This window comes from Helobdella robusta (genome assembly GCF_000326865.2).
Source record: "Helobdella robusta unplaced genomic scaffold HELROscaffold_4, whole genome shotgun sequence".
NCBI lineage: Eukaryota > Metazoa > Annelida > Clitellata > Rhynchobdellida > Glossiphoniidae > Helobdella > Helobdella robusta.
Window position 1 is genome coordinate 3,526,205 of NW_008704902.1, and position 13,509 is coordinate 3,539,713.

The 13,509-nt window shown below is 32.7% G+C and overlaps 2 protein-coding genes across 2 annotated transcripts; both read right to left on the minus strand.

Moving 5' to 3' along the window:
• Positions 1-4,134: 4,134 nt before the first annotated feature.
• HELRODRAFT_66647 (hypothetical protein) lies at positions 4,135-7,214 on the minus strand (the record flags this gene model as incomplete). The annotated part of the gene is made up of 10 exons (XM_009024199.1): positions 4,135-4,254; positions 4,333-4,558; positions 5,086-5,276; positions 5,365-5,477; positions 5,563-5,718; positions 6,085-6,242; positions 6,310-6,450; positions 6,577-6,634; positions 6,818-6,915; positions 7,096-7,214. Coding segments are annotated over 10 exons (1,380 nt in total), but the record flags the coding sequence as incomplete, so codon positions are not given.
• Positions 7,215-9,892: 2,678 nt separating this feature from the next.
• Positions 9,893-12,582, minus strand: HELRODRAFT_188964 (hypothetical protein). Its single transcript, XM_009024634.1, has 7 exons — positions 12,431-12,582; positions 11,822-11,974; positions 11,434-11,567; positions 11,076-11,266; positions 10,641-10,878; positions 10,384-10,497; positions 9,893-10,310 (listed from the first exon to the last, which is right to left on the minus strand). The coding sequence occupies exons 1-7, from the start codon at positions 12,453-12,455 to the stop codon at positions 10,149-10,151; spliced, it is 1,017 nt and encodes a 338-aa protein (XP_009022882.1). The 5' UTR covers positions 12,456-12,582; the 3' UTR covers positions 9,893-10,148.
• Between the last annotated feature and the right edge of the window lie 927 nt (positions 12,583-13,509).

The window sequence follows — 13,509 nt, forward strand, 5'->3', positions numbered from 1 at the left end:
CAACAACGAAAACAAAGAAGTAATAAAAACTAGCATCGTATATAGTGACAAAGAAGAATATGATGCTATCGATGAAGGAAAGGAGACCAAAGAAGATGACTAGCCAATTAAGAAACCTGACACATAATTCGCATCAAAGTTCAATTTTACAACGCCAAAGTTAATTTTTACAACGTCAAAGTTCATCTTGACAAAGTCAATATTTCCCTATATATATACAGCAAGGAGCACTGATGATGATTCATTCGGAATCGAAATATGGCCTTATTTGCAGCATGAATTCGAAAAATAAGTTTATTTTGAATTTTAATAAACTAAACGTTCACCAAAAAACTTTAGTGAGAAAAATCGAAAAAACGAACTACAAACATATTAACGCCAAACATTCGGTAGAATTTATAGAATATTGTAATATATATATATATATATATATATATATAAATATATATATATATATATATTTGATTATTTATTTAATATATATATTTTTGATTATTAATTTAAAACACACAATTATACACATACACCCCAATCTACCACTTAGCGGGAGGTTTTAAGAATAATAATACTCTGAAAAAATTTCTTTAGATTTAATTTGATTATTTCTGAAAATTTTCCAAATAAACACTTTACGATTATTTTTAGGTTATATGTTTTATTTATTCAACACAGCCAGGCGAGCGAGCCATTTGTCGAAAATAATTATTAGCCTTATAATAAACAGTATGTAACTGCATTTATACATAATATAATTGATCGTTTATGCAACTGTCAAATAACAACAACCAACAGTATAATAGAATTCTATTGACACGATGTAAAACATAATACTAGTAATGATTGATAGATAAGATGATAGTTGCATGCATGAATTTGATGTAGTGTGATTTTTAAAACATAGACTAGACTATATGTGATTGCCCATTGCGATTTGGGTATGGTCATTAACGTGGAAGTTGTCAAGGTCTCCGACATCCTTTCTGGGATGAGATGTCAATGAGTTCTGCTTTTGCGGATTGTTGGACAAGAACCATGATTCGAGTGCAGAAATGCAGAATATAAATTAATTGACAACTTGAGTAATTTTATTAATTCGGTCTCTTATATAATTAATATAATGAATGAATAACAAATATGATAAATAAAAATCGTTCAGTCACAAACCTCCTTCCAATCAGCGAGCACACAGCAGAATCAGATGTAACAGCGTACGTGGTGTACCTTCAGTAGACGGATGCATGGAAACTGTTAGCTACAGGATCAGATGGTTGAGACAGAAGAAGCATGATGCCAGCAAGGATGGAGATTAAGATGAATGAAGCCATCTCAATTATTGAAATCATCCTTTCTGTTTATTTGTCCTTTATTTTAACTGAAATTTTCATCTTTTTCATTTACTCAAGGGAATTTGTATAATACTTGCCGCACCATTTCATGTATCATAATACATAATTAATCTCTAATATAACTGACTAACGGAACAAGCCAAAAACAACTGTAAAGTGCTACTGCCGAATTAAAAAAAAACTACGAAGGAAAAATTTACGGGATGTTGGATTTACTTAAAAAGCGGAGGAGAAATGTTTTTGTCACTGAAAAGAATTATTCAAGAAAGAAGAATAGGTATTTTTGTTTTATCCTAGTTCCTAGTTTTGAAGTTGATCATCAATTTTTTTTTTACAATGAGCGAATTACGACTAGAAGCTTGATGGTAAATCATTGACCACCAACAAAAGCAAAAGTTTCAATTACACTATTAGCTCTGGCTGTTAGATCGATTTTAGGCAGTGCAAGATTCCATGAAAATCAATTAATGATAGCCAGCCATACTTTAAACTCAACTTAAAGAATAACTTCAATGACGGTCAGCAAGTATTTCCTACATTTTTTCTTTCAACTTTAACTCTGAAGCCGGAATTGTACTGTAGGTACTGTGCTATTAGGACTCTTCATTGGGCTTAACTTGACGTTAATGTTTTTGGGTTATAAATAAACAGGTTTCTGTCTTCACCTTGGCAGATAACTTGATTCTTGTGGTTTAAATTTTACCCGTGATCAGACTAACTGATTTACTAAACTTTGGCGGCACGCAATTACAAAATAATAAAACATTATTCAATGAATAATGAAAATATTAATTATTACGTACCTTTGAATTCAATATTTAATAAATTTTTCTAAAATTGAGGTTTATTTATTTAAATTTTTTTTAAATGTCCGCACCCTCCTTGCAATATTTGATTCAAAGGAAAGTCAGAACGTTATTTGTTACATTTGTTTATTAACAATTTTGAATGTTACATTTGTTTATTAACAATTTCGAATGTTCCGTATATTTCAACAGTTGTTTAACTAAACTTTCAAACATCTAATAGACGTTAGTTTTTTATTTCGGTTTATTTTAAGCAAAACTTTATTTGCCGGATAAGCAGATTTTGTAGTAAAAACCTGAAAAAAATTAGGCATGTAATACACTAAACTTTGCTATAAGCCCAAGTATCGGTTAAATGGTTGTTGATGGAATGGTTGTGAAAATTCAACAGTAAATAATCTCATTTTAAAAGTTGAATCATTCCGTAATTTATGCCACATTATTCAATCATTTATAAAACATCGTTGAGTGTATTTTTAAAAAGTTAATTAACGCGAAGTGGGCAAAAATATTCAATGAAATCTGCAAAACATAAAATGTATATTCAATATGCATGGATCATGACTTAACGTCTGTTTGTGTTGTGTGTGTGTGTGGTGTGTGTGTATGTTTGTGTGTAAATAAAAATTTGAATCTCAATTATATTATAAGTGGTAATAAAAACAATACGAAAGAATGCAAAATTGTACTTTTACTATTTAGTGCGATCTTCTTTGAGCCACATTACATCACTAATAGTAAATATTTATCAATGTCTTACTTCTGCAAAGAAAATCACTCGCTACAACAAAACCATTTAAATAAAACAAATTAGTGCACTTTTGACAGAACAATGAAAGCAGAGTGAGAACGCAAATATTAATGGAAATTGTGTGTGTTGCCATCGTAAACATCATCAAAACTCCACCCTTAGAAATAGAAAGTTCGTTATCGAACATGTTCTCACTCACTCACTCGCTCGCTCACTCACTCACCCACCCACTCACTCACTCACTCACTCACTCACTCACCCACCCACTCACTCACTCACTCACTCACTCATTCATTCACTCACTCACTCACTCACTCACCCACTCACTCATTCATTCACTCACTCACTCACACATACATACACACACACAAAAACACGCACACAAACAGATACACAGTTTTTGTCAATTTTTTTAACTATCTCAAAATTTCTTGCATTTTTTATTAAGTAAAATAATATTAGAAAGTATTTTGCGATATATTAACAATTAGTGATGCGATACCGAAACATCTGTTAGTCTAAATAAAAATAACCAGTCTTATAGCCCATGCGTTGTTTTGTTAGATTACTGCAGTTAAAATGAAAAATTAAATTAATAAAAAAATTTGTATTTAAAAAATTTTTTATATTTTTTTAAAATTTGCACACAATGGATTCAACATTTAATGAATCTTAAACGTGAATATATAGGTTGAAACTTCAGCCAGTGTATGTAATGAAATGTTTTGAATGAGCAATAATTAGCTTGTTATAACCCATTTGGCTGTCCACCCTTCCGTCCATCACCAACAGCTTCTATGCAGTCCACACCAACACAATTTATTTTTAACGTGTTTGCAACTGCTGAAAATTCCGTTGCTTGCATGGAGTGACCCTTGTTCTTCAGTTGGTTGACATATACCTGTCGCAAATAACATGTTTAACCTTGCAGGTGACGTTTAAATGAATAATAAACATATTAACTATTGGTCGAATTCATTTTTTCATGCAACAGCTAATTACTTCACTAAAATGATCGATACCTATTTAACGAAACACTCACAAGTTAAACAAAAACAAATTTCTAATAACGAAACAACTTCGCCACTTAATGTAATAACGTTTTTTATAATTAGATTAAGTAAGAAATACAATTTGAAACTGTGTGGGTAAGAACTAAGCCAAAAATATGTTTTTCAAAAATTTATTTCGATAAAAACTGGAACATAAAATCAATATTTTGAAAAATCGTTCAGACCTGATCAAGCCAGTCTTCGTAGATTAGCGTGTTTGGTGAAAGCTGATGATGTACTCGAGCTCGATCGACCGATCGATCCAAGGTTTCATTAGCCCAGAGACTGTTCATCACCACCTGAGCGGGTGTATGAAGTTGTAATTTATAATATGGAGTCAGCAGGCACTCGCACATTATAACAGATGCAAGTCTTACCCCTGCAACGGCTGTTATTATCCTCATTCCACCAGAAGCTCCTGAAATTAAATGGATATGTTGCTGGGAGTCCATGATAAAAGTGGGACTCATTGAGGACATTGGCATTTTACCGGGTTCAATGTAGTTAGCTGGATCGGAGTTGCTTACGGATGGGCTTACAAAGTTGTCCATCTCGTTGTTGTAAAGAATACTGGTCTGAGAACCTTTGACGGTTGAGCCAAACCTTGTGAAAAGCAACATTTAATTTTTGAAGCATTTTTCTATCACTATAACACATTAAAGATAAACAAAATAATTGTTCTAGAGACGTTTGATTTGAAATGAAGTGATGGTTGGATGGTTATAGGAAGTGTGGAAGCAGTTTTTAGGAATTTTAAATAAATCATTTCAGCGACGTGATGGCTTAATGGTTAAAGGCGCCCGGTCCTGCTTTGCAGTGAAAGAGTTCGAATTAAAAGAAGATCTTCGGCCTATTACATGCATTTGTGGGATGCGTCGTTCAGCACATATTCATAATGACCACATGTGTCTTTTTGATGTTTCTGAATTTTAGGAGTGCGTAATAAAACTTTACTCTTCCTTTGATCCCTTGATTCCTGAGCATTTAACATGTTCTACACCGGCCTGGCAGCATATAAGTCCTTGGTCAAGACTCTAAATTGTCACCTCACATTTTAAAATAATGTTTGTTGTATGATGATTTGCAACGTTAAAAATTGTTAAAAAATTAATGCAATAGATGATTTCTACCCAGTGTTAATAGTTGAAGTCATGGCAACGGCTGAGCCATCAGGTCCGTACACACTTATATGAGCTGTTCCATGGTCTACAAGTTGATTGTAAACATCACCGTAATAGGTTGCGTTGTTGAATGTTTGGCTGTCGTCAATTTTCGCTCTGATAATCTCAGCAAATTGCGTTGAGGACAATTTATTTATCAACTGTAATTTTTTAATATTTCAACTAATAAATTAAAATTTCTAATATTAAAATTTTAATTTAAACTTTCAGTCAAAAATATAATCAAACCTGTGTCACATTCACAAAATTTTCGTCGCCCAGCTTGCTTCTGCCAGCGAAAGAAAATTTGAACGCTTCAACCAGTCTGTGATAAGTCCTGGTTATGTTATTGGCGTTAAAATCTTCGGGTGCCAATTTGTATCCTGATAATTAGAAGCCAAACATTTTGTTAAAAATAAAGAATAAAAATTGGAGAACAAACGTAACTACCCGCAATGATGTTCAATATGAGTCCCAGTACAACCCCGCTGGATGGAGGTCTCAGGCTGTGGTGTGTTAAGTTGGTTCCTTGCAATTTTATGGCTGTTGGTTCCTTCCATTCAATGCTATAATTTCTCAAATCATCTTCTGTTATGATTCCTCCTGCAAAAAGTTTTATATGCATGCATCATCATTGAGATACCAGATATCACATTCAAAAGATCCTCTGATGCAATTACTTAACACAGTGACGTTGTGATAATTTTAGTACTTTAGTAGGAATCTCACTACTTTTCAGTATTATCTGCGACAGTTAACAACTTCTCCAAACTTTCATTGAAAATTATTTCTCACGATAATTTTTGTATTACTCATTTGCGCTATTTCCTGCTTTCAAAACTCTGTTTTTAGCGTTGTATATTTTTTCTGTTGTAGTGCCGTTTCAGTTTAAGTGAGTACAGACGTCATGTTGAGGAATAATTGTTAAATAATGAATGAACATGTTAACATTAATCAATTCATTCTCACCTTCACTTTGTATTTCTTTGACAATTTCTTTCGCTAGAGCTCCTTCGTAAAAACCCATGGGATCAGCTGATATGTTTCGCAAAGTTTTCACTAATTTCTTGTCGATAAGAGGATCACCCAGTTCTAACATCGATCCATTATTCTTTGTGTAGACTGCCCTAAAGTGAAAAAATATAAATTTTAGTAAAATTTTAAACGAATGTTTCTAATAATTTATCACATTACTTCAAACTGGAACTGTTAAGAAATTGGCTTCTGTAATCTTTCGAAAAAGCTTTAGCAAGAGCTTTTTCAACTTTAATGGATTCATTTTCTAGAAGTTTTATTGTTGGCTCTAACAGTTCACTCCATTGTAATCTTCCAAATCTATGTTAAGTCGCAAATTTGTGAAATAAATCAAATCAGTTTACCTTGAACCTTAATTGTTTTATTTAAAGTGATCAAGTTTTATTTCGTTTATCTTGAAGAACATTGTTTTCCATTGCATCAAACCTTTCCCAAGCAGAATAGAATCCCATGATTTCACCAGGAACTGCTATTGCTAGTCCTCCTGTTAAAATAATGATTCAAAATTTTTGATATCTAACATTCATGATATCAAACAGTGACATAACACTAATGATATCTAATAAGATCAACATTCATGATACCCGATAATGATTCAACAACCATGTCGTTCAATACAGATTGAACTGATGTAACACTAAATCACCATTTTGAACAAAACACTCACCGATCAGTGAGGAAGCATTTTGGAACATGTTGGTTGTGGCTTGGATTGGAGCTCGCTCCCTTGCTACTAAAGTCGTTAAAACTTTTTTACTCTCGTTCCTAGGACTGATCAAAACAACAGAATGCAATATGTTTTATGTATTTATCGAACACTTTTGAAATAATCGTTACCTACCACAATTCATAAATAATATGTTTTCCAAACTTTACAAAAATTCAATTAAATGTGAGATGAAAGTTTATTTTATATTAAAAATTAAAATGTAGCTCAATACAAACGTGTCATAAATGATAGCCAGATGACCACCCCCGATGCCACAGTTGTGCAGACTGACAACACCGACGCAGATCATTGTTGCTATCGAAACTTCAACCGCTGATCCATTTTTCTCAAATATGGACCTGAAGTTGAAATAAATAGTTTCTGATATTTGTTGATGTCGTGAAATGTTGAACGTTGTTATGGGTTGTGTTACTGAGTTGGAGATCAAACGTAAACCTTTAAAATATTTTACCCTACCATTTTAATATGTAACATAATTAACTAGTTTATTGATATTAGTTTTTTTAAGTTTTGCAAGCTGAAGACATTGTAATTTGTAAAATAATTGTAAGATAAAAACATCCTGCACAATATTAAATCACTCGTCCCTCCAAATTTGTATTATTATTATTATTAATAATTACAATAGGCTAAAACTCGATTAAAAACTTAAAACTTAGTAACTAAACGGACTAAACGGTTACCAACTTACTTTCCAATCTGTGAACAAACTGCTGATTCAGATGTAACAGCATAAGAGGTGAACTTTTTGTAGACAGATTGTTGGAAGCTATTGGTTACATTGGTTACATTGGTTACATTGGTTACATTGGTTACATTGGTTACATTGGTTACATTGAATACATTGATTACAGGGTCAGATGGTTGTGAGAGAACAACAGCAAGTGCGATAAATCCTGACACTGTGATGGCTGAAGATACCAGAGATACTATGACTGTTGGTCTTGTTGTACTGTCCATCTATGCAGATTAAAATTATTTAATAGTGTCGTTATTTAATAACAATGGCAAAAAATGAACAAACATTGCATAACACATGAAATACTTCGCAATTTGGAATAATGCCACTTCTTCAAAGTGTTGCCTGCCTACGTTTGAAACCAAACTTCCATCAATTTTTTTTACAATTTCCTGAAGCAAAGCGAAGTTCAAAGTTAGTGGCTATTAAAGGGCAAAGTAAAATGTGGCACTCGTGTATGATGCGGTACCTTAAAACGCGGTATCTAACACCTTACAATGCGGTAGGCTACCTTACACCCATTAAGTGCTAGTGAAGATTGAGTCGACAGCAACGTTTAAAATGTTGCAAATTGAAATTCCCAGTAAAATGCTGCAACAGAAAATTTATTAAACATTTAAATAACCCAAAAATAAAAATAAAACCCAAGATAATTCAACGTATTAGGAACTTTTACCCACTTCTGACGGCAGAAGAAATGTTGTGCAATTTTGCGTTGCTTTGCTTGTTTATTAAACTAATTTCGCATAACTCTAATGAATGGGCCAGGGCGGTTATAACAATGCGTACTGCAAGTTGCAACTTGCAACAAAGAATAAGCTCAGCAGGACAAAGAAACTTATGCTCGTGATCAAATACAAAGAAGCTATCGTTCTTTTCATTTCTGAGGTATTTAATTATACGAGACGTTAATGCACCTATAATGTTGTATAATGTTGGGGTTTAGGCTGAATATTTCATGTGAAATTGATCAAGATTAATTTTGCTTGTTGAGTTGATAAAATAATCCTTCAACCAATTTTTTCATGTTTAATGTGTACTTTATAGAGGAAAACAAACAATCATGCTTGTTCAGGCAAATGAAATGTATTTGTATAAAGTTGAAAGTTTAGAAAAAATTAAACATTTTGTAACCTTTACACGGGAGAAAGCATTTTTATGAATTTATAAGCATTGTGCTGCGATACATTGTAAATTATCAAAAGCTTTGAAGTTCTAAAAATATATTTATACAAACCGTGGTGTCATAAGCGAACAGTATAAACTTTAAACTAGAAGAAGAATTTATAATATCATTTATAAAAACATTGAGGGATTGAGTCTTGGGGGATGCCATTGCGTAGATGTAGCGAATCTAAAGAGACGTCAAATTGAACGCACTGATGACCAAACTTTTGAACCAATTTGGAGCTTGATGGCGAATCCCATAATCTTCAAGTTTATATGATTAAAATAGAGTGAATGAGGCTTTTGAGGGATAAATAAACATTTCTATAGTGGTGAGTTTAAATTCAATTATTTCAGATACAGGATGAACCAAGTCAAGAGCAGCAAGGTCAGATAAAATATTATGTTCATACAAGAATTTGCTTAGTCTGATATAAAAATTTGTATCCTTTAATTTAGATAAATTTGCAATTAGAGAAGTAGGTCTGTAATTGACGATATCCATTCGACATCCTTGTTAAAATAGTAGAATCACTTTAATTTTTTTAAGACAGAAGAAAAATTAATAGATTTTAAAAAAGATCTATAAGAAAAGTAAGTGGAGTGAAAATACTAAGAAAGATTTTTTGAAAATAAAGTAAAATAAATTATCGTACCCAGTGGAGTAAGAGTTTTTGAGATTGCTTACAATGTTAAATAATTCAGCATCATTAACATCAGCAAAGATCAAGGATGCAGAATTTCGGTCAAAGAAATATTTGAAGTTACCAATTATGTCAGAATTATAGAATGATCCAAATAAGGTAGTGGTTTCAGTAGATTGACAATACTTTCTTAATCGGAAATGAGATTTGAGTTTTCTAGTTTTCTCTCTAGTTTACAGCAGAAGTTTGTAAAAATAACCATTAAGCCTACTCAGATTTTTTCATCAGTAACAGCAGTTTATTTCAAACTAGATTTCGTGCCTGGGAAGCAAAAGCCTGGGAAGCAAAAGTCTGGGATTTATTGTAGATCATGTTTTAGAAATTCTATCAAGCTTTTTTCACTATATCGTTATTATGATACTTTTTCATTTTAAGGTTAGTGCATTTATATTGGACAAAACATTAAATATTGTTGTATTAAAATAAACGCGTTTGAACGCTAACCAAATTTTATCGCTGAAACAAACTACAAAAATTTCGAAATGAATACAATGATATTGCAACCTATTGTTGTCTGATACAAAAAATTTCTAAAAGTTATTTAAACTGTAAAAATATAAAAATTATCGTAGAATGATTATATTAATTACATGCAAATTGAAATAAAATTGTATGAAAGAGCAGTGCCAGAAAAATGTTGGATGTCTGAAGGAAGGGTTCACAGTCCTTCGGGCTGACCTCCTTTCCTTCCATCACTGACGGCTTCGATCAAAAGTTTTCTTTCATTGGCATCATTTTTCACTTTTATTGTTCCACAGACTGCAGTTTTTATTACGGGATTCATAATGTGACCTCTCATTTTTAAATCATCTACGTGCTTCTGGAAAAAATTTAAGATGCACACTTTAAACAGTAAAACACGATTGTACTATTTGCGATAAAATGAACCCTACCTCCTCCATCCAATTCTCGTATAGGACTTGGTTAGGAAACAGCTGGTGGTGAATTCTCGGTCTGTCCACTGTAACATCTAGCGTTTCATTGCCAAAGATGCTGCCTAGGATGACCTTTGTAGTGTACATGATGAGATGAGATAATTTCCTAACTGATTTAAGTCATATACTCTTATCAGGCACATGCTTTAACAAATAAAATAATCGATATTATAGATATAATAAAAAAAAGCAACAATTTGATGTTGAATTATTACAGCTGCTATCGAAGTGATGATCCTTGGTCCACCAGATGCTCCTGTTATGAGTCCCACATTGAAATGTTTGTCCATGATTAGGCTGGGACTCATCGATGACATCGGAATTTTGTATGGTTTGATCTGGTTACTAAGGTTCAAATTGGATGCAAATGCCTCCTCATCAATTCCTGTGAAGAGGTTCATCTCGTTGTTGTATAAAATGCCTGTCTGTCGCCCTCTCACGCCTGATCCAAAACTTAGCGTTCGTCAAATAAATAAATTATGTGCTGCTCGGCAGATATTATCTATAGAACATTTTTATTACATAACAGTTTATTCGTTAGAACAAATTACTTTTCATAGAAGTAATGGAAAACAAGTTCATTTAGTGTGGTGAAAAGAAGATTTTGATGTAAGTCATTATCAAAATATGAAGAAATAATGTAAACCGACGCATTGTTAATAGTGGAAGTGAGGGAAACGGCCGATCCATCAGCGGCATAAACGCTGACGTGAGCCGTTCCGCCATCGCGTGCCTCCTCGTAAATATTGCCGTAGTGAGATGTGTCCGTGAACGTTCTTGAGTCATCTATCTTGGAACGAATCTCTTCTGCAAACCCCTTCGATGCCAGCTTTTTAGACAGCTTGGTTGATAATTAAGAATAAGTAATCGTTTTCACACGACGATAACAACAAATTGTTTACTTTATGAAATTACTTTACTCTGTTTAACGTTAAAATATTTGGCAAAATTGGAATACGATGCAGAATTAAAAAAAATTAAACTTAAAGTAAAGACTCAACGATTTACGCCTGAAAAGTTGTCAAATTTTTCGTCCCCGAGCTTACTTCTACCAGCAAATGCGAATTTGGAGACCTCAATGAGTCTGTGTAGTGTCAAAGATAAGTTGTTTTCTGAGAAGGAATCGGGAGTTAATTTGTAACCTGGATATGTGTTGAAAGATATTATGTAGTCTAGTTTCATAATTAAATGTTTGTAAAAATAAACCAAACTTTAAAAAATTAATTTGCTTGCATTAAATTTTAACACGACAAGACAGTTGCCTATACGTATTTTCAATCATCATCTTTAAATTACGTTAAATCGCTAAAAAATTTGGCATATGATGTAACAACTTTTCAAAATTATATTTCACGGAAACAAATCTCAAATCCAACTATTATTTTTTTTGTCTCACCAGCCATAACGTTAAGTATGAAGCCAAGTACAGCTCCACTGGAAGGGGGGCTAACACTGTAATGTTGTAGCTTGGTGCCTTGCAGCTTCACCACTGTAGCATTTTTCCATTCCACGTCGTAACGTCTCAGGTCGTCTTCACTTAATATTCCCCCTGGTTTTAAATGTTAGTTAATTAAACCAAGATTTATTTTTCAACATAAAAAGTTGCATTTTGTTTTAATCAGTATCTGATGATTTATGAAATAATTTGTTTCGTTATTTGGAAGTTTTTGACGAAAATATAAAGCACATCGTTTTTAAATATCACCAGCGCTTCTCAACCTTCAAGGAATACATACAACGCACAGCACATGTACACATGTATTGTGCATTGTTTGTTTTACACATCGTCTGCTTACATACGTACATTGTTGACATACTTTTTTTAAATGAAGAAACCCTATAATGCACAGCTGCACCAGACATGCTAACCTGATGTAATTATAGATACATCATCATCATCACCAACAATTTATTTTTTCAATAAAAGTAATCGGAATACTTTTGCGTCAAGTTAAATAGCAACATGTGGGTGAACAATCAAAAAACTTTTGGTTACAACGTTCACCTTCCTCCTGGATTTCTTGCGCCATTGTCTTCGCCAGAGCTCCTTCGTAAAATCCTCTTGGATTCAATGAAATGTATCTCAAAGTTTTTGCAAGCACCGGATCTCTGTACGTGTCTCCTTCTTTCAATATTGTACCATCACTTTTTATCAATTTCTCTCTGTTATTTATGTTTAAAACACTTTTCAACACACAATGAAATAAATCTTCATTATTATTAAAGCGTGTCATTTTCATGAGCTGATTGTTTGATCATAACGTTTTTATATTTGTTATTACAAGCATTAACAATAGATTTATACGAGAAATATACTGTAAATTTTAAACAAACTGAGATATACAGTAACTAATACACATCTGCACTCACCTGATTCCTGGATATTTATTGATGAAATCTCTGTACTCAATGATAACCTGTCCTAAATCTCTTTCAACGATGAATCCATTCTCCAACAAAGCTACCGTTGGATCGATTAATTCGTTCCAAGCTAACCTACCAAATCTAATGATAAAACACACTATAGTTTTTAAGAAACCCAATTAAACGACACTACATCCAACAGTTAGCATAGTGCATATGGTTCTCAACGAATTGCAGCTTGTCCAAAATTCTGAATTATTCAACAAAATTATAGCAATTATAAAAACTAAACCAGCAATTTTTAAAACTAAACCATGATCTCATTTATAAATTTTTCATTATTTTCAAAACGTCATTGGCAGCTGAGTCGTTTAATGACTTTATAATAACGACATTTTCTTTTCATTATTCCAATTTTTCGAAATTGTTTTGCGTGAATAACGACACGAGAAATCCCATATCATTAAGAAATCATGACCGATGACCAGAACAACTATTGATATTTTGCGCATATATGACTGAGTTAAACTATTTTTTAACAAAATTGAATGCAAATATTCAAATGTATATTATCTCACCTCTGCCAAGCCGAAAAGAACCCTTTTATTTCTCCAGGAACTGCCGCCGACAAGATTCCTGAAAATAAAAAAAAGGTTCGTACGAAATTAAAGATATAAATTGAATCCAAGGCAAATCAAGCAACCTCTCTTGAAGAAATGT